Consider the following 27,925-nt stretch of genomic DNA (forward strand, 5'->3'; position numbering starts at 1 on the left):
GGAGGTGCTAGTGCTGGGGAGAGGCTGCAAAGACAGATGAACATCAGCAGTGAGATTTGACTGCACAGAGACCGTAATACATCAGTTACTTGCAGACGCATATCAAAACCCTATCCGTGAGTGGCAAGTGAGTTGATGGACTTCAATTGTATAACTGTGTCTGGTGGCAGGCTTTACGTCAGAATTCGACGCTTAAGTCAGTCCCCCTGTGGCCCACCCATTATTTTATTTACCACTTCCATCTGCAACTCTTTTTTTTAAAAGGGCGAGTTGTAAAATTATTTCATGATATATCACAATGTAATAATAATACACAGTAAATGTTATGTACTTGAATATAATAGGTCTGTGGAAAAATTGTCTTCCACAAAACCGGTCCCTGATGCCAAAAAAGTTGGGGACTGCTGATTTAGAAGAATATTTTAAACAAACTCAAAGGGCAAAATGTTTACAAGGGTCAAATTATGTTTTATATTTAGTAACCAAAACAAACAACAAACGAAGAGTGGCAGTCCTTCTGTAGCTAAGGAAGGCTTTAGAGATTATTGCTATAACCCATCTAAATGCAACCTTTTGGATGTCTGTTGAGCATCGTGGATAACAATATTTAAATTACTGCCTGCAAATAATAAAGTTTCAGTCCCAGCCAGTTATCCTCAGGGTTAGTCCTTTTAATGAGCAATATGATCCTGGAAGATTTCTTTTTCCTTTTTATTTTAAAGATGTGGGCTACAGTTCAGAATTAGGTATACAAGGGGTCATGGTACAGGTAAAGGTTGGGCCTTCCTTTGGTCCCCATTTTGCCTGGTTTGAGATAAAGTACCTTTATTGATGTTGTGTGTCTCCTACTTCCCTCCCCTGGCAGTTTCCCGCTACTGCCAATTTCTTTCTTATAGTATTATAATAATTGTTCAGGGTCTGCTTATGAATGAGAACATGTGGTACTCTTATGTTTCTGTGATAGATCACTGAGTATTATAGACTTTAAATCCATCTAAGTTCCTGCGAAATCCATAATTTTGTTTCTTATCTGAAGACATCATACATTCATAGTTCTGTCACATCAGTGGTACCGGCCGCTAAAAGGACTGATCATCTCAGCGGATGACTCACTCTCTCCAAAGGTCTCTCAAACGATGTGGTCCTCATGACACCGGAAACCCCTCACTCTCCTTTGACACCTTTTAGGTGTTTCTTCCTCAACCAAGTCTCTCCTCTGCTGCCCTCGTTCTTTGCCACACCACTGCCAGAAGAAATAATACTTAGCTTTGTGTTCCTTCTGCCCCCCAACCCTTGGGTTCCTTCTGCTGTCCTACGGAGCCCTCTCTCCTGAGGCCAGAAGTTCCTTGAGGCCACAGACTAAGTCATGTTCACCAGTGTTCCCACGAAGAGAGCCTTGAACACATCACATGCTCAGGACATATTTATTAAGTGGATGAGTGACTGAAAGAGTGAAGACTGGCTGTCTGCGCATCTGTTCCTCCAGCCCACAAGCAGCAGAAACACGGGTGTGTGTGTGCCAAGGCCCTGTCACACACACACAGAAGCTGTGCCCCAGGGAGAGCCTCTTTGCTAAGATCCGTGTTAAACCCTTATCTTCCTTTTAATAGAGGGACAGCATTATTCACCAGGCTGAATCGAAGAAGGAAACCAAAGATGCAAGCAGTTGGAAAGACATTTCCCTCAGTCGTCAGGACAGGACGAACCTCGGTGATAGAAGCCCAGAGGAGGAGGGCTTCTTTTGGTTCTGGTGAAGGATGCTTCTAGAATCTTTAGCTCTGCTTATCTGGAGCCCTGGGCCTCACTGGAATAACTTGGCGGTAAGTTCACTGGTTCTGGGATGGTTGCATAGATGGTCGGGTAGACCACCCCGACCGGAAAAGCAGGCCCACGAAGAAGAGTGAAAAGAAGGACGGCACGCTCTTGGACACCGTGGGACCGTCCTGCTGCTCCTGGTGGGGACCCAGAAGCCTGGAGACCCTTCTTGTCCCCACCCACTGGGGAGCCCGGGACTCACGCTGCTGGGCTGACAGCAGACGAGCTGGCAGCCGAAGTGGGAAGACACGCAAGCAACGCAGAACTCCAGGAGGCAGAAGACGAGCAACACGCCAGAAGTCGCCATGCCCGGGACCTGGAGGCAAAGTCGAGTGGGAGGACATGAGCACTGAAGCGGGAGTCTGATGTCTGAGCTCAGATGGTGGCCCTGCTGTGGACTCTCTCTGTCTTTGGGAAGTCCCCTGTTCTCTCTCAGCCTCATGGGGAAAATATCCGACTGCAGCTTTTTTGTGAGGATCAAGTGAGGAGAATTGTTATTGCCTTTTTTTCCCTTGAGTTGGAGTCTCACTCTGTCACCCAGGCTGGAGGGCAGTGGCATGCTCCCTGCCACTGCAGGCTCGATCCACTGGGCTCTGGCGATCCTTCCACCTCAGCCTTCCAAGTAGCTGGAACTACAGGCACGCGCTGCCATGCCTGGCTAATTTTTTGATTTATCGTAGAGATGAGGTCTCGCCAAGTTGTCCAGGTTGGTCTCGAACCCGTGGGCTCCAGCAATCCTCTCACCTCAGCCTTCCAGAGTGCTAGGATTATAGGTGTGAGCTACCATGCCCGGCCAAGAATTGTTATTTCAACATGTGGTGCCAGTGCTTGTCTAAGGAAAGTCATTGTTTAGGGAAGCATCTTGACAGGTGGCTTCGGATGTGCTGGAGACCGGAGGCTGGGGTCTGGCATTAGACAGGGAAACAGCGGGGCAAGGACAGGAATCTGAAGGTGCAGACAAGCCGCAGAGAGAAAAGCCAGGTGGTGAAAGGAGAAACTCGGAAGGGGCACGTGGTGGGAAGGTGGAGCCTGCGGGAAAGGCCACCTGAGAGAACACAAGACTTCACAAAGCTGGGGTGTCTGATCTTCTGCAATCAGAAGATTGCTGGGCTCTGATGCAAACCTCCACCACTCCTCTGAACCTCTGGAGAAAGTCCGCCACGATGAGGCCCTTCTTGGCTTATGGCAGTGGCATTTGCCGGAGGGAAGGGATTGGGGATGTCCCTTTGGCTTGGAAAAAACAGCCAGTGACAGGATCCCCAAAGTATATTAATCCAGCAGTAGCAGGAAGCAACCAGGAGAAATATAAGCCCTCTGCTTGCTGCTCTCCAAGAATACCCAGGAGCGTGGGGTCTCCCAGAATTTCTGGGAAGAGAGTTTGAGTGGAATCCATTTTCATCTGAAAAGTCAAGAGACGACCCCTGCTGCCATTTGAGATCCAATGATGTGAGATGATAATGTGATGGTAAAAGTACATGGCCCATGGTACCAAATAAATGTTTCTCAATTGCCACTTTAAAAAATGATAGTGGCGAGAGCCTGCTGCTCAGAGAATTCTCGCTACTGTGGAGTCCTCTCGTTGGCCCCTTTCCTTTTTCCTCCCTCTCAATTTCTCTCTCTCTCTCTCTCTCTCTCTCTCTCTCTCTCTCTCTTTTGAGTTGGGGTCTCACTCTGGTTGCCCAGGCTGGAGGGCAGGTGATCCTTCTGCCTCAGTCTCCTGGGTAGCTAGGACTACAGGTTCACACCACCATACCCAGCTAATTAAAAAAATTTTTTTGGTAGAGATGAGGTCTCACCATGTTGCCCAGGTTGGTCTCGAACTCCTGGACTCAAGCAATCTTTCCACCTGGGCCTCCCAAAGTGCTGGGATAACAGGTGTGAACCACCACACCTGGCCTCCCTCTGAATTTAGCAAGCAGTTTCTAAACACCTATTCGGTACAAGTGGCTGAGAAATGTATCCCGAGAGGCACAATCTAGTGAGAAAGACAGATAAAGATATAGACCATCAAAATTCACATCAGATGGGATAAGAGCTATAAAAAGAGAAAAAAAAGTGGCTCAGGGCATGGAGGAGGGAGAGATTCTTCATTCTTACGAGGGGACATAGAGGGGCGGGGTTAAGAGCAGGCATCCCAGCCAAGAGGGAAGGCAAGATGAAAATGTCTAAGTCAATGAGTCACAGAGGCTGAGAGAGCCTCCTATAGATAAAATCTTCCATGGAAACAGGGTCCCTCAAGCAGAAATAATTCCTGCGGTGGAACTCCTTGGACCCCGCCATTCCTTGGGTCATTTTTTGCAAGGCTGGCCCTTCATGTTCAGGGGACCACTGAGGCCTGAAGATAGGCTGTGTGGTGGGCACGAGAGGAATTTTCTTTCTGAGATCGGACGTCGGAAGAACATCGGACATCTTCATCTTGCCTTCTCCTTTGCCTATGATGCCTGTTCCTACCCCTACCTGTTTAAATCTCATAGGGATTTAAAATCTCTCTCTTCTCAGTACCGAGTCACTTCTTTTTTCTCTTTTATACTTCTCGTCCCATCCGGTGTGAATTAGGGTGATCCATGTCTGTATCTATCTACCTTGCTAGAAGTCAAGTTTCCTGACTCAAAAATGACTGTCCTCTCTGCCCCAGGGCATTGACTGTGCAACCGGGTTTAGCCTTTCCCGAATCCTACTCTCATCTTCCTCTTTCTTAGCACCTAAACCGGCATCTGCTTCTATTTTCTTTCACTGGGCAGCCCATGCCTCCTTGGTGGGTTATTTTCTAGTAAGAAAAATCCCAAGCACTCTTTAGTGCCTGCGTCTCCTAGAGAAAGGGAATAGCTGGTGTTCAGGGTGAGTGAGAGATTCGGAGGAAGGCGAGCTGAGGGCACCGGAGAGAGAGAGCCAGATCCCTGGTGAGCACAACTACTTGGCAGAGGAACTTGAACTTTAATCCTAAAGCGTCTGGGAGCTATAAAATGTTTCCAGGCGGGGAGGAGCTCAAGGTACTTTTGATAAACAACATGAACTTGGTCCATGGGGAGGGTCTCTGGGGAGAGGCTTTTGTTAGGAATCTTGAAGAGAGAAGTCTTCAGGTCTCTTGGAGGGCAAAGGACCTTCTGACTGAACACAAATGACAGTTAATGGCCAACCCTTACTGAGTATATACGGCAGCTGGTGCATTCATTTATTCATTTGGGTGGAAGAGGCACAGATGAGGGGGTTGAATTTCCATGGGATGCAGGTAGCTCATCTGTGGCTGCTCTGATCATTTCAGTAGCCACGATTCCCATGTGGCTTTTAAGCATTTGAGAGGCTGCTAGTCCCAAATCAAGATGTGCTTTAAGTGCAGATACACACTGGATTTCTTTTTCTTTTCTTTTTTTTTTTTAGTCGAAGTCCTACTCTGTTGCCCAGGCTGGAGGACAGTGGCACGCTCCCTGCCACTGTAGCCTCGACCTGCTGGGCTCGGGCAATCCTTTTGTCTCAGCCTTCCAAGTAGTTGGAATTACAGGCAGGCATGTACCACCACGCCCAGCTACTTTTTTTTTTTTTTGGATTTATTGTAGAGATGAGGTCTCACCAAGTTGCCCAGGCAGGTTGCAGGGTGTCTACACTGTGCCAGGCGCACTTCTAGGTATTTGAGGTACCTCAGTGAGCGCAACAGAAAACATCCCTGCCCTTAAGAAACCCATATTCCAGTGGGAGGGGGCGGGCAGGAAGCAGGAAGTGGAACGCTTAAGTTCACTGCAGAAGGTGTTAGAAGATGCTTAGGCCACAGGGAAGATGGGTTAGGGGGAAGGAAGCAGGGATGCTAGGATGGGGTGGGTGCTGGTTTTCCGGTGGGCCTCTCCAGGGAGGTGATTGCTGGGCAGTTGGGCCCCTTCGGGTTGGAGGGTGGGAGGGAGGGGTAGAGGGACAGGGAGCCATGGGATATCTGAGGGAACAGCATCCCAGTCAGAGCGGACCTTCCAAGCCTGAATGTGGAAAAGGTGGAAATATCTGTGAAAACATCAAAGAGGTTTGTGGGGGGAGAGCCAGAGGGGCATGGCAGAGCTTGGGGCCGAGGGCACCACAGCCCCAGCGCCTTTGGGTTGCTGGCTTTTTTCTGAGTGAAGTGGCAGCAGTGGAAGGTTTTGAACAGAGAAGTGATGGGATCTCACACTTCCAGAGCATTCCTCCAGCTGCCCTGCTGAGAACAGCAGGGAGGAGGCAGGGATGGGGGAGGGGTAGTTAGGAGGTCCGGGATGAGGCGGGAGGTGTGGTGGCTCAGGACAACGCGGGAATGCGGGGAATGGTTGGATTCTGGATGCATTTTGAAAGTAAGCCCAGCAGGATTGTCCGAGGAATTGGCTGTGAGGTGAGAGAGAAAGAGAGGCATCCATGATGACTCCAAGGTTTTGTCCCGAGCAACTGGAAGGATAGAGCTGCCGTCCGTGGGATCAGGAAAACCGAGGAGGAAGGTTTGGGAGTGAGATCTGGAGATGAGACCCGGAGGTATGCGTTTCGAGCTGTTGAACTGACTATCGGACCTGCCCGACTGGCATGGGACAGAGAGGACCTGGCTGGAGCCATGCATCTGGGAGTCACTGGCCCAGAGAAGGTGTTTCAAGCCACCAGACTGGATGAGATTGACAGGGCAGTGAGGAGAGGACGAAAACTAGGGAACTGACGGTTGAGCCTAAGAGACTGGGAAAAAGAGAAAGACCCGCAGAGAAGACAGAGAAGAGAACGACCAGTGAGTGGGGAGCCTGGAAGCCAAGCAGAGTCCATCAGAGAGGAGAGGTGGTTGGGGACTGGGAACAGAGCTGGTGTTTGGAGGAGTGAGGCCAAAAGTCTGAGTGATCAGGTTCGGAGAGACTACAAGAGGAGAGAATTGAAGACGGGGAGTTGCAGGCAATTCTTTTGAATTTTTGTGTTTAAAAAAAGCAGTTGTTTTTGAGTCAGGGTCTCACTCTGTTGCGCAGGCTGGAGGACAGTGGCACGGTCATGGCTCACCACAGCCTCGACCTGCTGGGCTCAGGTGATCCTTCTACCTCAGCCTTCCTAGTAGCTGGAACTACAGGCGTGCACCACCATGCCTAGTTATTTTTTTTTATTATTTTAATTTTTGTATTTTGTAGAGACGGGATCTCATTATGTTGCCCAGGCTTATCTCAAACTCCTGGGCTCAAGAAATCCTCCCACTTTGGTCTTCCAAAGTGCTGGGATCACACGCATGAGCCACTGTGCTCAGCTGACAATTCTTTTTAAGGAGAGAAATAGGGCATAGGGCAGTAGCGACCAGGGGGAGGTTCCCTGAGGCCCCTTACCCTAGATGAACTGTGAGAGTAACAAAAGTTCCGCTTCTCAGAGAAGGAATTTTTTACTTTTGTTTTTTGAGTCAGGGTCTCACTCTGCGACCCAGGCTGGAGTGTAGTGGCATGATCACGGCTCACCATAGCCTCGACCTGCTGGGCTTAGGTGATCCTTCTGCCTTAACCTTTCAAGTAGCTGGACCTACAGGTGTACACCACCATGCCTGGCTAATTTTTTTGATTTATTGTAGACACAAGGTCTCGCCAAGTTGCCCAGGCTGATCTTGAACCCCTGGGCTCAGGCGATCCTCTTGCCTCTGCCTCCCATAGTGCTGGGATTCCAGGCATGAGCCACCGTGCTTGGCATGGCTGGTTTGCTATTTAAGCTGGAAGGAACAAGAGCATGTTTAATGCTGATGGATACGCTTCATTCAGTAAAGGGGGAAGACTGATGATGTGGAAGAGAGACGGGGTGGGGAGGGGGAGGAGAACTTGAGTGGGTGGGAGAGGCACAGATGAGGGGGTTGAATTTCCATGGGATGCAGGTAGCTCATCTGTGGCTGCTCTGTCCATTTCAGTAGCCACGATTCCTGTGTGGCTTTTGGACATTTGAGAGGCTGCTAGTCCCAAATCAAGATGTGCTTTAAGTGCAGACACACACTGGATTTCTTTTCTTTCTTTCTTTTTTTTTTAAGTCGGAGTCATCCTCTGTCACCCAGGTTGGAAGGCAGTGGCACGCTCCCTGCCACTGTAGCCTCGACCTGCTGGGTTCAGGCAATCCTTCCATCTTAGCCTTCCACAAGTAGCTGGAATTACAGGCAGGCATGCACCACCACACCCAGCTACTTTTTTTTTTTTTTTTTTATTGTGGAGATGAGGTCTCACCAAGTTGCCCAGGCAGGTCTCGAACCCGTGGGCTCAGGCAATCCTCTCACCTCGGCCTCCCAAAGTGCTGGGATTATAGGTGTGAGCCACCTCACACAGCCTCACACTGTGAGGCCTATGCCCTATTGGGGCAGAAGCCACCTCGCCCCGTGCCTTATTTCTCTGTTCCTCTTTCAGACAAATCCTTAAAAAGAATTGTCGACTGAGCACAGTGACTCATACATGTGGTCCCAGCACTTTGGGAGGCTGAAGCAGGAGGAGTACTTGAGCCCAGGAGTTTGAGACAAGCCTGGGCAGGCAACATAGCGAGACACCATCTCTACAAAATACAAAAATAAAAATAAAATAGCTGGTCATGTTGGTGCACACCTGTAGTTCCAGCTACTAGGAAGGCTGAGGTGGAAGGATAGTCTGAACCCAGCAGGTTGAGGCTGTGGTGAGCCATGACTGTGCCACTGCCCTCCAGCCTGGCCAACAGAGTGAGACTCTGACTCAAAAAAAAAAAAAAAATTGTTTTAAACACCAAAATTCAAAAGAATTGCCTGCAACTTCCTGTTTTCAATTCTCTCCTTAAAGACTTGATTCCCCAAATGCAAGATAGCAAATCAAGTTTCTACATTGATTACATGTTGAAATGACAATATTTGAATATACTGGGTTAAATAAAATATATTATTAAAATTAATTTCAGTTATCCTTCTTTTTCCCTCTTTTATAAAAAAGTGGCAAGTAGAAAATTTAAAGTCACATATGTGACTTGCATATTTCTATCGGACAGTGCTGGTCTATAGTATAGGTGAGAAAATTATGGTCCACAGGTCAAATCCTGCCTGCTCCCTATTTTGCAAATAAAATGTTAATGGACCTCAGCCATGATCATTTGTTTAGCTTTTTTTTTTTGAGTCAAAGTCTCACTCTGTCACCCAGGCTGGAGTGCAGTGGCTTGTTCATGGCTCACCAAAACCTCAGCCTCCTGGGTTCAGGCAGTCCTCCCACCTCAGCCTCTCAAGTAGCTAGGACTAGGGGCATGCATATCACCACACCTGGCTAATTCTTTAATTTTTTGTAGAAAAGAGGTCATGCTATATTGCCCAGGCTGGTCTCAAACTCCTGGGCTCAAGCAATCCTCCCACCTCAGGCTCTTAAGCGCTGCTGGGGTTACAGGTGTGAGCTACTACGCCCAGAACTTTCTGTGGATGCTATAGGGCTTCACAGCCCTAAATATTTCCTATCTGGCCCTTCACAGAAAAAGCTTGCCAATTCCTGGTCTGTAGGAATGGGCAGGAAGGCAGAGAACGCGAGGAGAAGGGCTGGTTGGTGGTACATACGCTTCCTTGTACAGTCACACTTAATTATCTCAGCAATGCCGTAAGGAAGGAACTGTTTTGTAAAGGCAGAAACCAAGAATAAGAAAGTCATGTGCTTAAAGCTATGTATGGGTCAAGGTCTTTAAACTTTGTTCTGATTCCAAGAGCACCTCCTTTTCCTACCATGTTCTTGACGAAGCTTAGTTGTTAAGCTCCTTCTGGCAGATTTCTAAATACAATAAAGTCAGAACCTGGAGATCTTTGGCCGAGAGCGATACTCACCACACTCCAGGTGTTCTAAGGAAAATAGTCATGGGATGTGCTGTGCTGGCGATACTTAGATCTGTGATGAAGAGTATGACGCCAACTGTGGAACAGAGTGCACTGATGATGTTCAAACCCACGCTGGCACCCAATGAAGAAGATACAGCGGGTCAGGGTGGAAGAGAAACACTATTATAGCTGAGATGAGCAGAGATTCAACACGCGTTTTTTTTTCCCTCCCCAACTTGTAACATATATATACAGCATAAAACTTACCGTGGTCACCATGTTTAAGTGTTACAGTTCCGTGTTATTAAACACATTCATACTGTTGTGTAACTATCACGATCATTCATCTCTGTAACTTTGCTTCAAAAAGTGTTTCTTAATGTGAATCCCTGGAACCCTACTTCTGTAGCAAGTAAGGAGGTGTTCTGTGCAAAATGGTTTTGGGGTAACCTAGCTTTGTAAAAAGTTGGATTGAACAAGGGTAAACCCATCTTTGCTGCGGTACTTCTCAGAGACTTTAATGAGGATTGCAGATTTTCCAGAGAGAGGACAAAAGAGATCTTTCCAAGTTCACCTAACTATCTTTATAGAGCATATTATAGGGGAAACATTTCCCAGAATCATCTTTGGGGAACATTCGACCTACTTATCCCATAAAATGCAGGCAGGAGTCTCTGCCTGAGTATCTTGGGGTATGATGGGCTCAGATGCTCCCTGAATCTGGACCATGTGCAGAGAGATACGCTCAGACATTCTGAGCTTCCCTTTGGAGATTTTAAAATATATCTCATCAGGTTGTAGGGACTTGGTCACCCTGAGGCCCCTTACCCTGGATAAACTACCTGTAAGAGAAAGAGAAAGTTTCCTCTTCTTGGTCCCTTGCTCAGGGAGCACAGAGCTTCGAGGAGCTGATGACTAGAGCTCTGTTGGCTGGATTCCTCTGGGAAGCAGGTGCCTGGGCCTGGCTTCCTTGCAGAACTGGCCACAGGCACCCTTGGCTCCTTGCTCTCCTAGAAAGCAGCTTGGGCCCTGGGGAGCTCTGTACCTCCCCAAGTGAGGGCCTCCCAGGAAAGCTATTCTCTCTCTCTCTCTCTCTCTCTCTCTCTCTCTCTGCCTCTCTCTGCCTCCATTGTACTGTGCCTTCAGTACAGTCAGGTTCCCTCCCCCGAACCCTCTGGGGTCTTTCCCGCTTGTGACTCCCGGCCCAGGCCACGTGGCCGGCATGCATGAGCGAGAATGCGCGCGCACGTCCCGAGCCTGGTGATGAGAGGTGCAAGGATGGAGGAGGGCTTGTGTGTGAGCCTCACTTCCCCCTTTCTGACACTGTCCTGGAGGCCCCCAACTAGGAGAGCGCATCTCAGGACTTGCCAGGCAAGAAGAACTTGGCTGACTTTCGGCTGCCACCGTGAGAGATCCTGAAATGACAAACTGGTGCAGAATAGTGGGGTTTAGAACGAGGTCAGGACTTAGGGCGCCCTTCCTCAGGCTCCCGTGGTTCTGGCCACACACCCTTGGTTCCTTTGCTGGGACCATCAGCGCAACAGGGGAAGCAATAAATAACAGGACACTGATGTGGGATAAACATCCTGAAATATCCAGGATCCAGGAGAACTGGTTTTAATTTCTGGCCTGAAACTCATGAGACCTTGGGTAAGTTATTAACGTCTCAAAAATCTCTATTTCTTCATCTGAAAAATGGGAAGATTTACAGCTCTTGCCAAACCACACGTCACGAGATGATTTATGTCCTACATCTGGCATTCAGTGTGTGTTGCACATAGCAGATGCTCAATAAATGCTGACTTATTTCCCTGTCTTTTACTTTCCCATGAGCACACTCTGTCATTTACAGTTTTTATACCAGGTTTCAGTTAGGTTTGGGAGTTCTGGAGCGGGGAAGGGAGGGATGTTGGGAGCCAGCCACGGAGGCCCACCTGAACGTTATGGATCAAGGTGGGCTGTGGACCCTGAGACCACTAGGATGTGTTCAGGAGCTGTTGGCCCATTCCCTCCTCCTTTTTTGCTATTTAGCACATCTCATTAGAAGGAACTTTGATGATCTAAGCATGAAGCTCTGAGAGTACAACAGGCATGGCTTACTTTAGGAGTCCATTGTTCCCGTTTCTCACAGACTGCGGTTTCGGCTTTAAACTTAACACAGTTCAAACTCAGGTCACATTTGGGAGCCTTTAATACAGTACAAACTTCTTTATAAGATTTAAAAGTATATTTGTAGAATTAGTATATACATATAAAGTGCTGTTTCAACCTTAATAATATAGATAATTATCTAGAGTTACTAGAAATGGTCCAGCACGAACTTTGGGCTGAGCCACATTCCTAGGGCCTAGCACATACTTTGGACTGGGCTGCATTCTTTTAAACCGGTTTTAGCTACAGTTAGTGTAGGGTTTTTCCATTTATTATAGAAATTGAATTTATTTTATTCATAGAAAGTATTGTAGAATAGGTTATGCTACGTCAGTGAATTATGTTAGTTCAAGATGATCAAACATGATACTTTGAGGTTTAATAAGAATACAGCTAACTTTAGAAATTTCATTGTTCCCACTTTCTACTATTGTGGTTTTGGCCTTAGTACAACTTACATTTTATATTTGGGTTTTATTTTTAGAAGCTTTATTGCTGATGATCAGCTTTATATATTAGAATTAGGAATTAGAAAATTTATGGAAGTTAAAATAAATATATAAGATTTTAGAACAGCCATTTTGTTAAGAGATTGTAATCAATTGTTCCTAGAAACGGCCCAGCATGATCTTTTGACTGGACCACATTCTTTAGGAACTGGTTTGGGCTATAATTAAGAGTTTCTATAGTGTAGGTAGAATTAGCGTAAAATAGAAATTAGGATTTAAGTTAGTTATTAGGTGTTGTGTATGCATAAATTTTAAAAGTTATTGATTATTAGAATATTATGATATTAGAATTGTAGTATTGCTTTTGAGGAATATTAACCAAGCATGAAGAACAGTGAGATAATTTTGGGATCATCCTTCCTCATGCTTGAGGAAACACCTGGTGGGTGGGGGACGCCCCTCATCCACCTGGCTTTGTGTTCATGTAAATGTCTTTTGATTTAATTGGGATTATCCTTCTTCATGCCTAAGGAAACACCTGGTGGGTGGGCGATGCTCCCTCATCCACCTGGCTTTGTGTTCACGCGAAAGTCTTGTGATTTAACCTGTGAAAATTTGGGATAAAAGACTCACGGTTTGTCCCATTAAACGGCTTCTGCACTAGACAGAGTCTAGTCTCTTTTTTTCTCCGCCCCCCCCCGTCTCTTTCTTTCTCCTTATTTCTTCAGAATAATCGCCGACGCCACCACATCTCCCAGGGACCCCCTAAATCTCTCTGCAGGGGCTGGCCCCCAGCAGGGATCACCAGCATCTCTTCTGCTTTCATTTATCTATTTAGAATTGGAATCTCACTCTGTCGCCCAGGCTGGAGGGGCAGTGGCACGCTCACGGCCACTGCAGCCTTGACCTGCTAGGCTCAGGCGATCCTTCTGCCTCAGTCTTCCAAGTAGCTGGAACTACAGGCACACGCCACCATGCCTGGCTAATTTATTATTATTATTATTATTATTATTTGTTGTTGTTGTTGTAGAGATGAGGTCTCACCAAATTGTCTAGGCTGGTCTCGAATCCATGGGCTCGGGCAATCCTCTCACCTCGGCCTCCCAAAGTGCTGGGATTATAGGCGCGAGCCACCATGCCTAGCCACCCTCTGTGTCCTTGCCTGTCTATACATCTGGGCACATGCTTTTTAGTTACTCAGATAAGTGTTTTGTCCCTCTGGTGCTGAAAATTCAACAGGATGACTGATGTAGACTGCTTGCATTCCATCTCAAATCGGCTGTTTTGCAAGCATGAGTTGAAGGCATTTCCTGCTTCTCTTTGCCCAGTGTGGTAGCAACAGTGGTCTGAGAGGTCGTGAACTATGATTCAGTGAAAGCTATACTTGACTGAGCACTATAGGAAGTGATATTTTTCAAAAAAGGTTTCATTGAGAGCCACACACCATACAATTCACCTATTAAAAGCGTACCATCTGATTATTTTTCTGAGTTGCGCAACCATCACCAGAATCTAAGTTTTGAACATTTTCATCACCCTGAAGAGAAAGCCCATACCCATCGGCAATCACTCACCATCACTGCCCTCCTAGTGCTTGTTTTTGTTTTGTTTTGTTTTGTTTTTGAGTTGAAGTGTCACTCTGTTGCACAGGTTGGAGTGCAGTTTCATTATCACAATGATCATGGCTCATGGCAGCCTTGACCTCTTGGGATCAGGCAATCCTTCCACCTCAACATTCTGAGTAGCTGGGATTATAAGTGCACGCCACCACACCTGGCTAGTTTTTTTAAGAAAATTTTTATCTTTTGTAAAGACGAAGCTTTGCTGTGTTGCCCAGGCTGGTCTCAGACTCCTGAGCTCAAGCAATCCTCCTGTCTGGGACTCCCAAAGTACTGGGATTACAGGTGCGAACGACCGCGCTTAGCCTGCCAAGTGCTTGTTTAACTTTGCTTTATTTTACCATGTGATGGCCCATCAAACACGATTGTTCTTCCCATTTTATCAATGGGCAGACTGAGACTTAGAGACTGAATGGCTCACCCGACATCATCCAGTAGGTAGCAGAGCTGAGAATCAAGTCCAGGCATCTTGACTTCAAACACCATGTTCTTAACCCTCACCCACCCCACTCAGGGTAGATGTGTGTACCATGGAGTGGAAATAGTTATTTACAACGAAAACTTATTCTAGCTTCTTCTGCCTCCCAAGGCAAGTGCCATATTTCCCTATAAGTGGAAAACAAATCTCAGTTTCACACCCTTTCATTTATAGAGACTTGATGGGAAGGGTTGGAGTTTGGATGTCTTCCTTAGCCCTATTGAGTACCTTTGCTTCAGAAGAGGACATTCGTGAGCTTTGGGAAATAGAAAGATAGTCCTGGAGTCAAGAAGGCAGCAATGAACACTACTGCTCTGTAGAAAAAGGAGAGAAAGGCTGATGGGAACTGAGTGGCCTGGTGGGAGTGGGTTCAGCCAGTGGGCTACTACAGATGCCATGGCTGCCTGTGGCTCACTGGCTCTCGGGAGAGTCCGGCGCCAAATGGTGAGTGTTGTGTGGCCAAGATGCTTGTCCTCTCCACAGCCCCACACTTTATGGAGGTCGGAGATATGGACACAGGTGTTTTGTGAGGGTGTGGAGGGAAAAAGGGACTGAGTTCTGAGTTGAGGTCAGTGGAGAGCAGAGGAAAGACCAAGTCCTTGGTGGAAGAGCTGCAGATGGGAACAAGGAGGAGCAGGCAGTCAGAGACGCTCTGGGAACACAGTCCTGCCATTTTGCAGGCCTCGTGTGGCTGTGGAAGTGGGGGATAACTCTAGGCCAGGGGTCTCCAGCCCCCAGGCCATGGACTGGTACTGGTCCATGGTCTGTTAGGAACTGAGTGGCATAGCAGGAGGTGAGCGGTGGGCAAGCAAGCAAAGCTTCATCTGTATTTACAGCCACTCCCCATCACCTGCATTACTGCCTGAGCTCTACCTCCTGTTAGATCAGTGGCAGCATCAGATTCTCATAGGAGTGTGAACTCTATTGTGAACAGCACATGCAAGGGATCAAGGTTGCACACGCCCCCTAGGTCCATCTGTGGACTCTAGATTCAGTCCCCATTGCTCAAGCCCATGGACCGTCGCTGGTCTATGGTAGGGAAGCCACTTGTGACCCTTGGTAAATGTTTGTCTCTGGGAGCTCAGGCTTGTGGGCCTGTGTTGAACAGTACTTGGGGGCTATTCCCAGCACCTCTTTTTACACATGGGCGTGTTTTCGTGTGTGAGTTCAGAAAAGGTGTTCTTTTAGGGATGATGTCACCTTGCAGGGCTGTAACTGGATATCACGCGCTGAATTGTGTCCACCTCTCCAAGTTTTCTATGTTGAAGACCTAGCCCCTAGTACCTCAGAGTGTGACTGTGTGTGGGTCTCATTCTGTCACCCAGACTGGAATGCAGTGACGTGGTCATGGCTCACTGTAGTCTCAGCCTCCTGGGCTCAGGTGTCCTTCTGCATTAGCTTCCTGAGTAGCTGGGACCACAGGTGCACACCACCACCACACCCAGGTTTTTTTTTTTTCTAGAGACGAGTTCTCACTATGTTGCCCAGGCTGGTCTCAAACTCCTGGGCTCAAGCAGTCCTCTCACCTCAGCCTCCCAAAGTGCTGAGATTACAGGGGTGAGCCACTGCACCTGAGCCTGGCCGAATATGTGGTTGTTAAAGAGGAAATTAAGGTTAAATTAGGTCATTAGGGTAGAACTCCAATCCAGTATGACTGGTGTCCTTATAAGAAGAGGAGATGAGGACACAGGCACAGAGAGAAGACCACGTGAGGACACAGGGAAAAGGTGGCTATCTGCAAGCTAAGGAGAGAGCCCTCAGAGGAAGCGACCCTGTTGGCATCTGGATCTCAGACTTTCAGCCTCCAGAACTGCGAGATAACAGATGGCTGTTGTTCACCTAGTTCATGGTGCTTAATTCCGGCGGCCTTAGCAAACTAATCCACTCGGGGAACAAGGCCTGGGCTGGATTTTCATCCCCTAGGGCCCAGGGGCTGAGAACCTTCTGCAGGGCACAGTTGCACAACTTGACACGGTGGCCGGCCTTGAGCGCCTTGGTCCCTTCTGGGAACTCATTTGCAGGGTGACTCGAGTTACGTACCCAGATGCCTCCCCAGAAGGGAAAGCCTCCAAAGAACAAGACAGACACATAGTCAGTGAAGAGAACGGTCCCCAGGATGGAACCGAGGCCGATGTGGACCAGGCCAATCAGGATCTGCAGGGCCTGTCAGGAAAGCCACAAGCTGAAGGCTGGCTTCTGGGGCAGAATGCTGCCTCCCCTTTGGGGCTCGCTTTTATCGTAATAAATGTTTGGTTTTCTTGGTGTAACAAGTAATATGGGAAGTATAAAAATGAAATAGCAAAATAAATAAAAATTTTATAAAGAAATAAAAAATAAATAAAATGTCCCCCACCCTGCCCAACCTGGAGAAAATAACCATTTACATTTTGGTGTGTAACCTACCATTATTCTTTTCAAACTTTTACCTTGACAATACAAAATGGCTCTGTACTTTATGAATTCAATATTCTGTCATGAACATGCCTCCATGGCATTATGTATTCTTCAAATCCAGGATTCCATCATGGATATTCCGTGGAGTATTTGGAGCAGAGTTATTAGACAGGTAAGACTGTTTCTGCTCTTTAATATTATAGAGCACATTGTGATAAACATCCTTGTATACAAATGTCTGCCCTCATCTCTTTAGGATGTTTTGTATTTTTTTTTTTTAATTTTTGAGTCAGAGTCTCTGTCACCCACGGCCATGGCAGCCTCGACCTGCTAGGCTCAGGCAATCCTTCCGCCTCAGTCTTCCAACAGGAACTACAGGCACATGCCACCATGCCCAGCTAATTTTTTGATTTATTGTAGAGATGAGGTCTCACCAAATAGCCCAGGCTGGTCTCGAATCCCTGAGCTCAGGCAATCCTCTCGCCTTGGCCTCCTAAAGTGCTGGGATTACAGGCTTGAGCCACCACACCCAGCCTAGAATGTTGTTTTTTTATTTTTAAATTTTTTATTTTAAAGATGTGGGGTACAATTCAGGGTTAGGTATATACATGTTCATCATGCAGGTACCCTTATTGATGAGATGTACCCCTCCTCTCCTGGCAGTTTCCCACTACTGCCGATCCTGCCCCCAACTCCCCTGGTAGGATATTGTTAGGGGGTGAATTGTGTCTCCCTCCCCCACGCCTCCCCCAAATTCATGCGCTGAAGTTCTAACTCTCAGTACTTTAGAACGTGACCTTACTTGGAAACGGGGTTGTTACAGATGTAATTAGCTAAGATAAGGTCACACAGGAGTTGGATGGGCCCCTAATCCAATATGACTGGTGTCCTCATAAAAAGAACTCCTCATGAAGATTGGAGGAATGCTGCCCTAAGCCAGGGGACCACCAGAAGCCTGGAACAGATCTTTTCTTAGGGTCTTGAGAGGGGGCGTGGCCCTGGTGACCTTGGTCTCAGACTTCTAGTCTCCAGACCGTGAGACAACATGTTTCTGTTGTTCTTAAGCCATTGAGTTTATGGTACTGATGAAAGTTCTAGACCCTTCCAGAAACAAAATGCATGGCTGATATAGAAGATTTTGACAAAATCTGTGGAGATTTTGACAAAATGCATGGCTGATATAGAAGATTTTGACAAAATCTGTGGACGCTAGATTCAGTCCCCATTGCTCAAGCCCATGGACCCTTGCTGGTCTAGGGCAGGGAAACTACTTTTGACCTTTGGTAAATGTTATGGCCGCCCCAAGAAATTAACACACAGATATATTTTTTCACAGATGACACATAGACGTCTGTGTGTACAGACAGTCCCCGACTTGTAAATCTCAAATATTGGATTATATGGCTGACACAAGTATTCATCTTCTAGAAAACAATGATGACCTTTCTCTTGTCCGTTTAATTCCCAAAGGTGTTCTTAATTTAGAATGCTCTCCTTCCTGTGGATTAACTCCTTTTCTGTATCCGTGCACGAGAAACTTCTCTTATTTAATGCTCAGTGGTCTCCAATGAGTCCAGGTGGTCCTTGGCTTCTAAAAGCTCAGACTGTCTTTATCGGATTTTTCATAAGCTAACGTTTCTGGAATGATTCACCCAGACATGGGAAGCATAATGTTTACATTATGGAGAGGATAGTTATTGTATAACCAATGTCATGAACAACAGTACTATGCATTAAGAATTATGGTTAGAAAATGAGTTTGGATTAAGGCCATAGAAGATTAATATCAAGTAATATCAAACACAAGATCAAGGCCATATATGATCAAAATTAAGCCTTTTATCCCAGCATTGAAAGGTTTTCTTAATTTCTTACTATTTTTAGAAGTGTTTGAAAACCTTTCTCTTATATTTACACATAAGGGCTAAATAGTTTCTCAAAACCAATCAAGACTTTATAGGCTTTAATTTTTAGGGTCCTCCAAGAATAGACTACCAATCCAGTTCAAAGGTCACCTTTGAAGATTAAGATCAAGCACTGTACATAAAACTTTTAAAAATATCTCTAAGCCCTTAAAATCTTAGAGATTTTGTCTTTTTCTCTTTTGCCCTTAGAGGGCAAAAGAAGAGCATAAAATCAGAAAGTAGAGTCCTTTATAAATTGTGTTATCTTACATTAACGTTTAGAGTAATAGGTTAGGGAGAAAGCCTAGAAATTATTTGATCTAACCCTCTCACTTTATGCATGAAGTACCTGACACCCACAGAGAGGCAGTGACTTGCTTACCAACACACAGTCAACACACAGTTAGCTAGTGGCAGAACCAGAACTATCCTACTATCTTCCAGCCTAATGGACTTTTTGTTGATTTTCTGTATTTGTTTTCCAGCCCAAGCATAGTTTTTATTGTGGAAAATACAGGTAACGTAAAATTTACCATTTTAATCATTTTAATGTAGCATTAATTATATTAATAATGCTATGTAACCATCATCACCAGTATATTCTTTTGTAAAAGGATACAGTGAAAAGATGCAGTCCAAATGTACAAGACTTTAGAAAACAGGATATAGTAAAACTGATGCTGTCTCTTTCACAATTATTTAATAGGATTTACTAGTAAAGCTATTTGGGCTGGAGTTCTTTGTGGAGGGTTTTAAATTACAAGTTCATTTAAAAATCAGATATAGGGCTATTCAGATTTTCTATTTCTTCTTGTATTAGTTTTGGTAATTGTGTTATTGAGGAATTTGCCCATTGCACTCAAGTTGTTGAGTTCATTGGCATAAGGTTGCTCATAGTATTAACTTTTTAGCCCTTTAATATCTTTTGGCTCTTCTGAGATATCCCCTCTTTTATTCCTGGTATTGGTAATTTGTTTTTTAAAATTCATTTGTTAATCAATTTTGCAAGAGGATTAACAATTCTACTAATTTTTAAAAATAACCAATGCTTACTTTTGCAGATTTTTTTCATTTATTTCTATTCTATTTCTTTAATTTTTTTTCCCTTCTACTTAACTTTTTAAAAAATTGCCACCAGTGTTGGAAGTGTAGTTCATGGATTTTCAGTTTTTCTTTCCCTATAATATTTGTATTTAAAGGTATTGGCTTCTCTCTAAATATTGTTTTAGCTACATTCTACTAGTTTTGTATGTTGTATTTTCACTATTACTCAACTTAAAATATTTTCTAATTTCTTTCATGATGTTATTTGATCCACTAGGTATTTAGAAATATGTGCCTAATTTTCCAAATATTTGGAGTTTTAAATATTTATCTATTGATTTGTATTCAAATTTGATTCTACATCAGTCAGAGAAGACACACTATATAATTTAAATATGTTGAAATTTTTCAAACTTACTTTATGACCCAAGGTATGGTTTAGTCTGATAAATATGCCACTTGTATTTGGAAAGAATGTGCATTCAGTAGTATTCCATCACTGTCAATCAGCTTATGTTGGCTCATTATTTTGTTCAAATATCTTTATATAGTTTTGTATCTGTTCATCTATCAGTTACCGAGAAGGTCTATTAAAATATCCAACTCTAATGAAGGATTTGCCTATTTCTCCTTTTAGTTCTGTTATTGTTGACTTATGCACTCAAATTCAACATTATTATAAGGTACTTTTGATTTTACCTTTCATCGTTTTGAAATATTCCTCCATAACTCCCATAATGCTTCTTGCTTTAAAGTTTGCTTCATCTGATATTAATGTAGACATCGGTTTTCATTTGGTTAGTGCTTGGATGGCATGTTTTTTCCATCCTTTATACTTTTTTTTCATCTTTTTTACTTTTAACCTGTCAGTATCTTTAAGTTTAAAATGTTTATCTTGGAAACAGTTTATAGCTATGTTTTATTTTATTTATTTATTTATTTATATTTTAAAGATATGGAGTACAATTCAGGCTTAAGTATACAAATGTTCATTATGCAGGTACCCTTGTTATGAGGTGTGCTATAGCAATGGTTTTAAAAGAAAATCTAGAGTGACAATCTTTGCCTTTTAGTTGACTTTTTAGTCTATTTACTTTTAGTATAATAACCAATATGATTGAAATCTTCCATGGTGCCACCTGTTTTCTACTTGTCCCAAGTATTCTTAGCTCCTTTTAAATTTTTCCTTCATTGTTAGTAATCAAATGTTTTTAATTATTATATAATGTTTAATTTTCCCTACTAGCTTTTTCCCTTGTTATCTTTAGAAGCATTCTGTTAGTAGTCAGGCATCTTTTTTTTTTTTTAAGTCAGGGTCTCACTTTGTTACCTAGGCGGGGGTGCAGTGACATGTTCATGACTTACCGCAGCCTCGACCTCCTGGGCTCAGGCAATCTTTCCACCTCAGCCTCCTGAGTAGTTGAGACTACAGGCACATGCCACCATGAGCAGATAACTTTTTGATTTTTTGTAGAGATGAGGTCTCGCTATGTTGTCTGGCTTGTTTTGAACTTCTGGCCTCAAGCTATGTTACCACCTTGGCCTCCCAAAGTGTTGGGATTGCAGGCATGGGTCACTGTGCCCAACTAAGAAAAATTGCTTACATGATAGTCATGTATCTATTTTTTCTGGATGATGTAAACACTTTTTTATATTTGATTTCAACAGTTTAATTATGATTTTCCTCGATGAGGCTTCCTTTGTATTTATTCTGTTTGGGGTTTTTGAGAATCTTGATATGTTTTATTTGTTGTAAACTTCTTGACCATTATTTATTCAAATATGCCTCTGTTCCATTTTATTTCTTCTCCTTTTCTAGTATACCCCAATATGCATATATGTATTAGTCCTTGTGATCACATCTTATATCTCTCCTGAACTCTGTTCTTTTATTTTCATTTTTTCCTCTTTGTATGTCAGTTTGGAAATTTTCTATAGATTTTAAAAAATATTAATTCATAAACTCTGTCTTCTGCTATGTTCAGGCTGCTATTAAACCTATCTAATTGGTTTTATTTTCCAATATTATATTTTTCAGTTTTAGAATATTTATTTTCTTTTATAGATTATAATTTTCTTGAAGTGTTCTATCTTTTAACTCATTTTGTCTATCTTTTACTCTATTTTCTTAACATATTAACTATAGCTACTTTGAGGTCCTTGTCTGCTAATTCTAATATGTGAATCTTCTCTAGATCTGCTTCTATTGATCATTTCATCATTTCTTTATCAGTATTTATTTCTATTTATATCAAATGCTTTTTAAAATTATATGCTCAAATTGTGAATGATATGTTATAGATATGGATTTAGTTATTCTCCTCTAAAGAGTATCAAGTTTTGCTCTGTAAGGCAATTAAAATCATGCAGATCCTCTTAGATCTTGACTTTAGGCTTTGTTAGGGTAGGTCTTTTTCTCCTTCCTTCTTATTCCTATGTGTAGCATGTAGCCATAGTTCATGGTCCTTAATTCTAAGCTGTAGCATTTCTGGGGTATCCTTTGCAGGCCAGAAATGATCAAAAAGGTGTCCCTCTCCTGGCGATGCCTGAACTTTGTCATTCACCACCTTGTGTAATATCTAGAATCTATGCTTAGCTCTCTCTGTCTCCCTAGAATCTACCTTCTGTTATGTCTTCTGAAGTTGTGTCAAAGGACATGCCCAGGATTCAGCAAAGAAACGAAAGGAAATTTCTTTGTAGACTTTGGAGGTTCCCGCTCCATGGCTTCCTTATTTCTGTCAGTGTGCCCACCAAATTCCAGTTATTTGACAGTTTCTTTTTTTCCTTTGTTTTAAAGATGTGGGGTACAATTCAGGGTTAGGTATACAAACATCGATTATGCAGGTACCCTTGTTGATGAGGTATGGCCCTCCCTCCCCTAGCAGTTTCCCTCAACTGCCAATCCCACCTCCCCTCCCCTGACACTTTGACAGTTTCAGACCTAATGCCTGCCTCTTCCATTCAGCAAGACAACTGCACCTATTTGGGCTCCACCTTCCTGTGCCATGGCCTAGAAAATGTTCCCAAGGGGAAAGCCTGGGTAAACGTGGGGCTCACCTTGTGTGCATTCACATGTTTAAAGTACTGAAACTTTCTGCTGATTTTTGTAGGTTAGCTCAAAATTGATGTTTTGAATATTTCCCCCAGTCTTCATAGTTGATTTATCAATAAATCTGATATCAGTTAATCTGCATTGGACAGAATTGGAAGTTTGTACTGAGACTTTTGATTAAAATCTAGATGCTTAAAGATTTCTCAGTAAAATAAGTATAGAGTTAATCTTTTTCATACCCTGGGATAAAAATCACATATAATAAAATCTACATAATTTAAAAGAAATAAACGTAATGCTGAACTGTAATATAAATACAAATAAAACACACTTACAATAAAGTATCTATTTTATTATATAAAATTTCAGACCTGAACATACTAGAAGATATAATAGTTAGATGCCTGCACATTTTTATTTAATTTTATTTTTTGAGTTGGAGTCTCATTCTGTCGCCCAGACTGGAGTGTGGTGGCACGCTCCCGGCCACCACAGCCTTGACCCGCTGGGCTCCGGCCATCCTTCCACTTCAGCCTCCCAAGTAGCCGGAACTACAGGTGCCATGCTACCATGCCCAGCTAATTTTTTTGATTTATTGTAGAGACAAGGTCTCACCAAGTTTCCCAGGTGGGTCTCGAACCTGCGGGCTCAGGCAATCCCAAAGTGATGGGATGACAGGCTGACCCACCAAGCCTGGTCATCCTGCACATTTTTTTTTTTTGAGTTGGAGTCTCACTCTGTCGCCCAGACTGGAGTGCAGTGGCCGCTCCCGGCCACCGCAGCCTCGACCTGCTGGGCTCAGGCGATCCTTCCCACCTCAGCCTTCCAAGTAGCTGGAACTACAGATGCACGCTACCACACCCGGCTCATTTTTTATTTATTGTAGAGATGAGGTCTCGCCAAGTTGCCCAGGCGGGTCTCGAACCTGCAGGCTCAGGCAATCCACTCACCTCAGCCTCCCAAAGGCACGGAATTACAGGCTGAGTCACCGAGCCCGGCTGCACATTTTTATAATAATAACTTTTGTATTTAAGAGAAAAAGATCAGAAATCATCTGTACAAGAAGTGCAGATAAAAGTGGAGGAGCAGAGGTATGCGCGGGCATTACTAGTGTAAGTAATAAAGAATGGAATAAAGTAATAAAAGAAGACATTATTAGTCTAAGATAGGAGAAAGGTGGGTATGATGTTAATTCATGTAGGCAGCCCAGGCTAAGACCAATTACAGAGTGTTGAAATGGAGAACATGTGAAACAGTCTTAGAATTAACCAGGGCAAATAGTGTTAAATCTTTGTGTCATTGCATGGGATCGGAGAATGAAAAAGTAGCCCATAAAAAGTTTGTACTGAGCCGGGCTCAGTGGCTCAGCCTGTAATCCCGTGCCTTTGGGAGACTGAGGTGAGTGGATTGCATGAGCCCGTGGGTTTGAGACCCGCCTGGGCAGTGAGACCTCATCTCTACAATAAATCAAAAAATCAGCCGGGCGTGGTAGCGCATGCCTGTAATTCTGGCTACTCGGAAGGCTGAGGCGGAAGGATCGCCGGAGCCCAGCAGGTCGAGGCTGCGGTGGCCGGGAACGGCCACTGCACTCCAGTCTGGGTGACCGAGTGAGACTCCAACTCAAAAAAAAAAAAAAAAGTTTGTACTGTGAGAGATATCACCATCTGTGGAGACATGCTCGGTTTCTAGTACTTGACCGTGATCTCGAGTGCCGATGTCTTCAAAAGACAATGGGGCTGGTTCAAGGGTGGATTGGAAGGAATAGTTATATAACGTCAACATGTAATGTTTGCAGCAGAGTTAAAAAAATTTTTTTGTTACAAAAATATTAAAATATGCATATAAAATGACAAACAGGAACTATTTTTTTAAAAAAACAATCTTCGTTGGTTTAAAAAAAATCAAATGAAATTAAATGAGTTCCTACATTGTCTTTCTGTGGATTATATCCCTAACCTACGTGGACACACGGAGGCATTCAGCAGCCACAATCAAAGCCACATTTTGCTGAAGGGCTTTGATATGCACGCATCGTCCCCCATGATACAGCAATTCTCAGGAAACCTAAGGCTTCCAGTCTCACCTCCCTCTAGTGTTCCAGTGTTGGGGGCCTGCAGGCAGTGATGAGATCTTTCTTTTTTTACCCCTCGTAAACTCTGACCTTTGTGGTGGCCCATGGTCCCTCTCTGCATGGCCCTATAGCCATGTCTTCTCTTTACATCGCTGGCTTGTCCTGCTTGTTCCGGAGCAGGCCAGCCAGTCCTACCTGGATCCCAAAGATGACCAGTGTGGAAGGGGACTCTTCCTGTAGGCTCCCACCAAATTTGGAGTGGCTTCTTCCCCTCTCCCCCAGCTTCAGAGAGTAGAAATATTCAAATGCCACTCTCCTAGTGTGGGATGTTGAGTTGAGAGGACAATCTCCCTTCATAAACACCGAACACGCTTCAGGGAGTGAGGGAAATAATAGTGCTCATCATAGAGAAAAGGCATTTGTATGATCTTCCTAGGGCTGCTGTCACAAAGTATCACCAACTGAGTGGCTTAGAACAACAGAAATTTATTGTCTCACTGTTCCAGGGGCTAGAAGTCCAAAAATCAAGGGCATGCTCCCTCTGAAACCTGAAGGAAAAGGATACTTGCTTACCTCTTCCTGGCTTCTGGTGGCTTGCTGGCAGTCTTTGGCATTTCTTGGCTTGTAGATGCATCAGTTCAATCATTCACCTCCACGTCATAGTCTCCCTGTGTGCCTTCATATCACCTTCCCTCTGTGCATACCTGTGTCTCTGTGCCCAAATCTTCTCCTCTTTACGTCAAGACACCGGTGATGTGGGATTAGAGTCTACCCTAATGACCTCATTTTAACTTGGATGGTTCTGTAAAGGCCTCATTTCTAAATAAGGTCACATTCTGAGGTACCAGGACTTAGGGCTTCAACTTTTTTGGAGAGGAAGGGAACAAATTCAACCCATATCAGCCCTTTCCAGCAAGTTCTTAAATGGTTTTCTGGACTTAAAATATTGAATACATCTTCTGCTTTTAAAGATGGGCTCTAGTCACCAATTCTTGGAAAACAGAAAAAATTCAGTCTGGCTTCTTATATCACTATGCTACTGATATAATGATAAAAGCTATTCAATGACAAATAACAACTCATTGAGAAGTTACTATGAGTTAGGAGCTCTTCTGAGCCCTTTAATGATATATTTTCATTTAATCCTCCCATAGACTTCGTAGGCCATGGCTATTATTTCTGTCCAACAGATGAGGAAACAAAGGCACAGAGAGATCCAGAGGGCTGCTATTGCAACGTCAACATTATGTCCACGTCCAAAATCAGAGTATTTGCTTTTGAATGAAGGAGATCCTTTGTTCAGGCAATCTCCTGCAACCTGAGATATAGTGGACCTTCCAGTCTACTCTCCTACTTCCCTAAACCACAGGGGTGGGGGAGGCCGTATTTATTCATGTTAACCCGCATGAGCTTTTAAAAAGGGAAGCGTCAAGTTGTGATCGAATTGCATCCTTTATTGAAGAACTAAGACAAAAGAGTAATGGACAGGACTTCATTAAAACGCATTTTCCACGAGACTTCTTGAAAAAATTACAGAGTTCTTCACTAATTCGCTATTCGTATTTTGTTCTTGACTGATGGCTCCCTGGCTCTTGGTAAATTAGGAAGTGGAGGATGTCGTTGGTGGGATTTCCAGAGATTACGACAGCGAGATTTCCGAGGAGAAATAACCTGAGATGAGTTGAGTGATCATTATTATACTCTAAAATAATAGCTGTGTCTTGAGTTATTGAGTAATAAAAGACAAAATAACAATAACAAACAAACAAATATGCAAACCTAGCTTGGAACCAGTTAAAACCATACTGAGAACACAGCATCTACTCAGCCCTGGGAGCCTAGCCAAAAACATACCTGACCTAAGACCTATTAGACTGTAGAGGTGACAATGAATAACAACAACCATATTAAGCTAAAATGTTACACTTCCCAAAATGACTTGAACTTCGGTTGGACTCCAGTGAGTCCGAAGGTTTCTCTTGGGTCTTCTCCTTCATGTTATGAAAAAATATCTGAACAACCAATAGAGTGGAGACTCATCTGGTTCAGATTACAGGATTTGGGGGATCACTGAAGAAGGTGTTCTAATGAGAATGGCATCATTCTTTTCCCGAGTAAAACACTTTTTTGGTGTGTGTGTGTGTGTTTTTAGGTTCACAGGTTATCTTATGTTGTATAAGCACCCACACCAAATTGAAAATACATGAGCATATTGAAAATAGTTTTCTTATCAAGTGAAATACAGGTCAGTATTTAAAGCTATGTTCAATAGTTATTGAGCAGTATGGGAATTTGAAATAAAAAATATGCAGTTTACGAAACTAATTTTAGTTCATCTAATATTTTGGTTACCTAGCAATAGTAAGGTGAAAGTAACTAGCATACAAAACATGAATAGACTGCCTAAATATCTTTCAAATTTATCCTCTTTATTCCCCATTGTTCAAGTTTAGGTACACATCACTTGGCTGGCCTGTGGGAACAACCACTTAATCGCATCTATCTCTAGTTTTGCTCTCCTCTGATTCTATATTCACTTTCCAGTCTGTTTGACTCCTTTTAAACCATCCTACTATACATGACTTGCCTAAATTCTTCATGCCCATCCAATTTCCTGTGCTATTATACCATTGGGAGATGAGCACGCTGATGGCCAATGTGAAGTAGAGAGAGGCGTCTTTTGTGGCTTCCGAGAAAGGCCAGTTTCTTTTGCTGGATGTGAACCAGGAATTATGATGCTCAAGCCAAGTCATCTTATGATCAAACACACATCCTCAGGCAAACATCCCAGGAAGGAAAACTATTTACAGTGATTGAGCTCTGAGTGAAGTCAAAAAGAGCCTTGCAATGGTGATTTCCAGGGAGCTTCCAGACAAGTTAATACCGATAGTCTAAGAATGGGACTTTTTAATGGGAACTTAAATCGCACTTTGCCCCACCTGTGGTCGTTGGGCTGGTGTTTTTCACAAATACTATGACTTTAAGATTGTTACTTTTAAAGGCAACAGCAGAGATGGAGTGAGAAGGATGGGAACAAGGCATATTATGATACCACAGAGTTCACTGTTCTTACCAAGAGTCAGCCATTTTATTTGAATGAATGCTCCTTGGATGGTTGTAGCTCTTTGACTAATTTCCAAAGGTTCAAAACAGTTGATTTTGACATTTACCAGTGTTCTTACTGATTTACGGAGGAATGGA

The 27,925-nt window shown here is 43.9% G+C and overlaps 1 protein-coding gene across 1 annotated transcript; it reads right to left on the minus strand.

Annotated features, from left to right (window-relative positions):
• Nucleotides 1-1,782: 1,782 nt before the first annotated feature.
• LOC103276351 (membrane-spanning 4-domains subfamily A member 8-like) lies at nucleotides 1,783-26,721 on the minus strand. The gene is given in 7 exon segments (XM_008073754.2): nucleotides 1,783-1,869; nucleotides 2,012-2,131; nucleotides 9,568-9,706; nucleotides 10,932-10,990; nucleotides 16,300-16,422; nucleotides 24,920-25,095; nucleotides 26,649-26,721. Coding segments are annotated over 7 exon segments (777 nt in total).
• Nucleotides 26,722-27,925: the final 1,204 nt, after the last annotated feature.

The sequence above is a fragment of the Carlito syrichta genome, unplaced genomic scaffold (genome assembly GCF_000164805.1).
Source record: "Carlito syrichta isolate Samal-C Ts95f unplaced genomic scaffold, Tarsius_syrichta-2.0.1 Scaffold316058, whole genome shotgun sequence".
Classification (NCBI taxonomy): domain Eukaryota; kingdom Metazoa; phylum Chordata; class Mammalia; order Primates; family Tarsiidae; genus Carlito; species Carlito syrichta.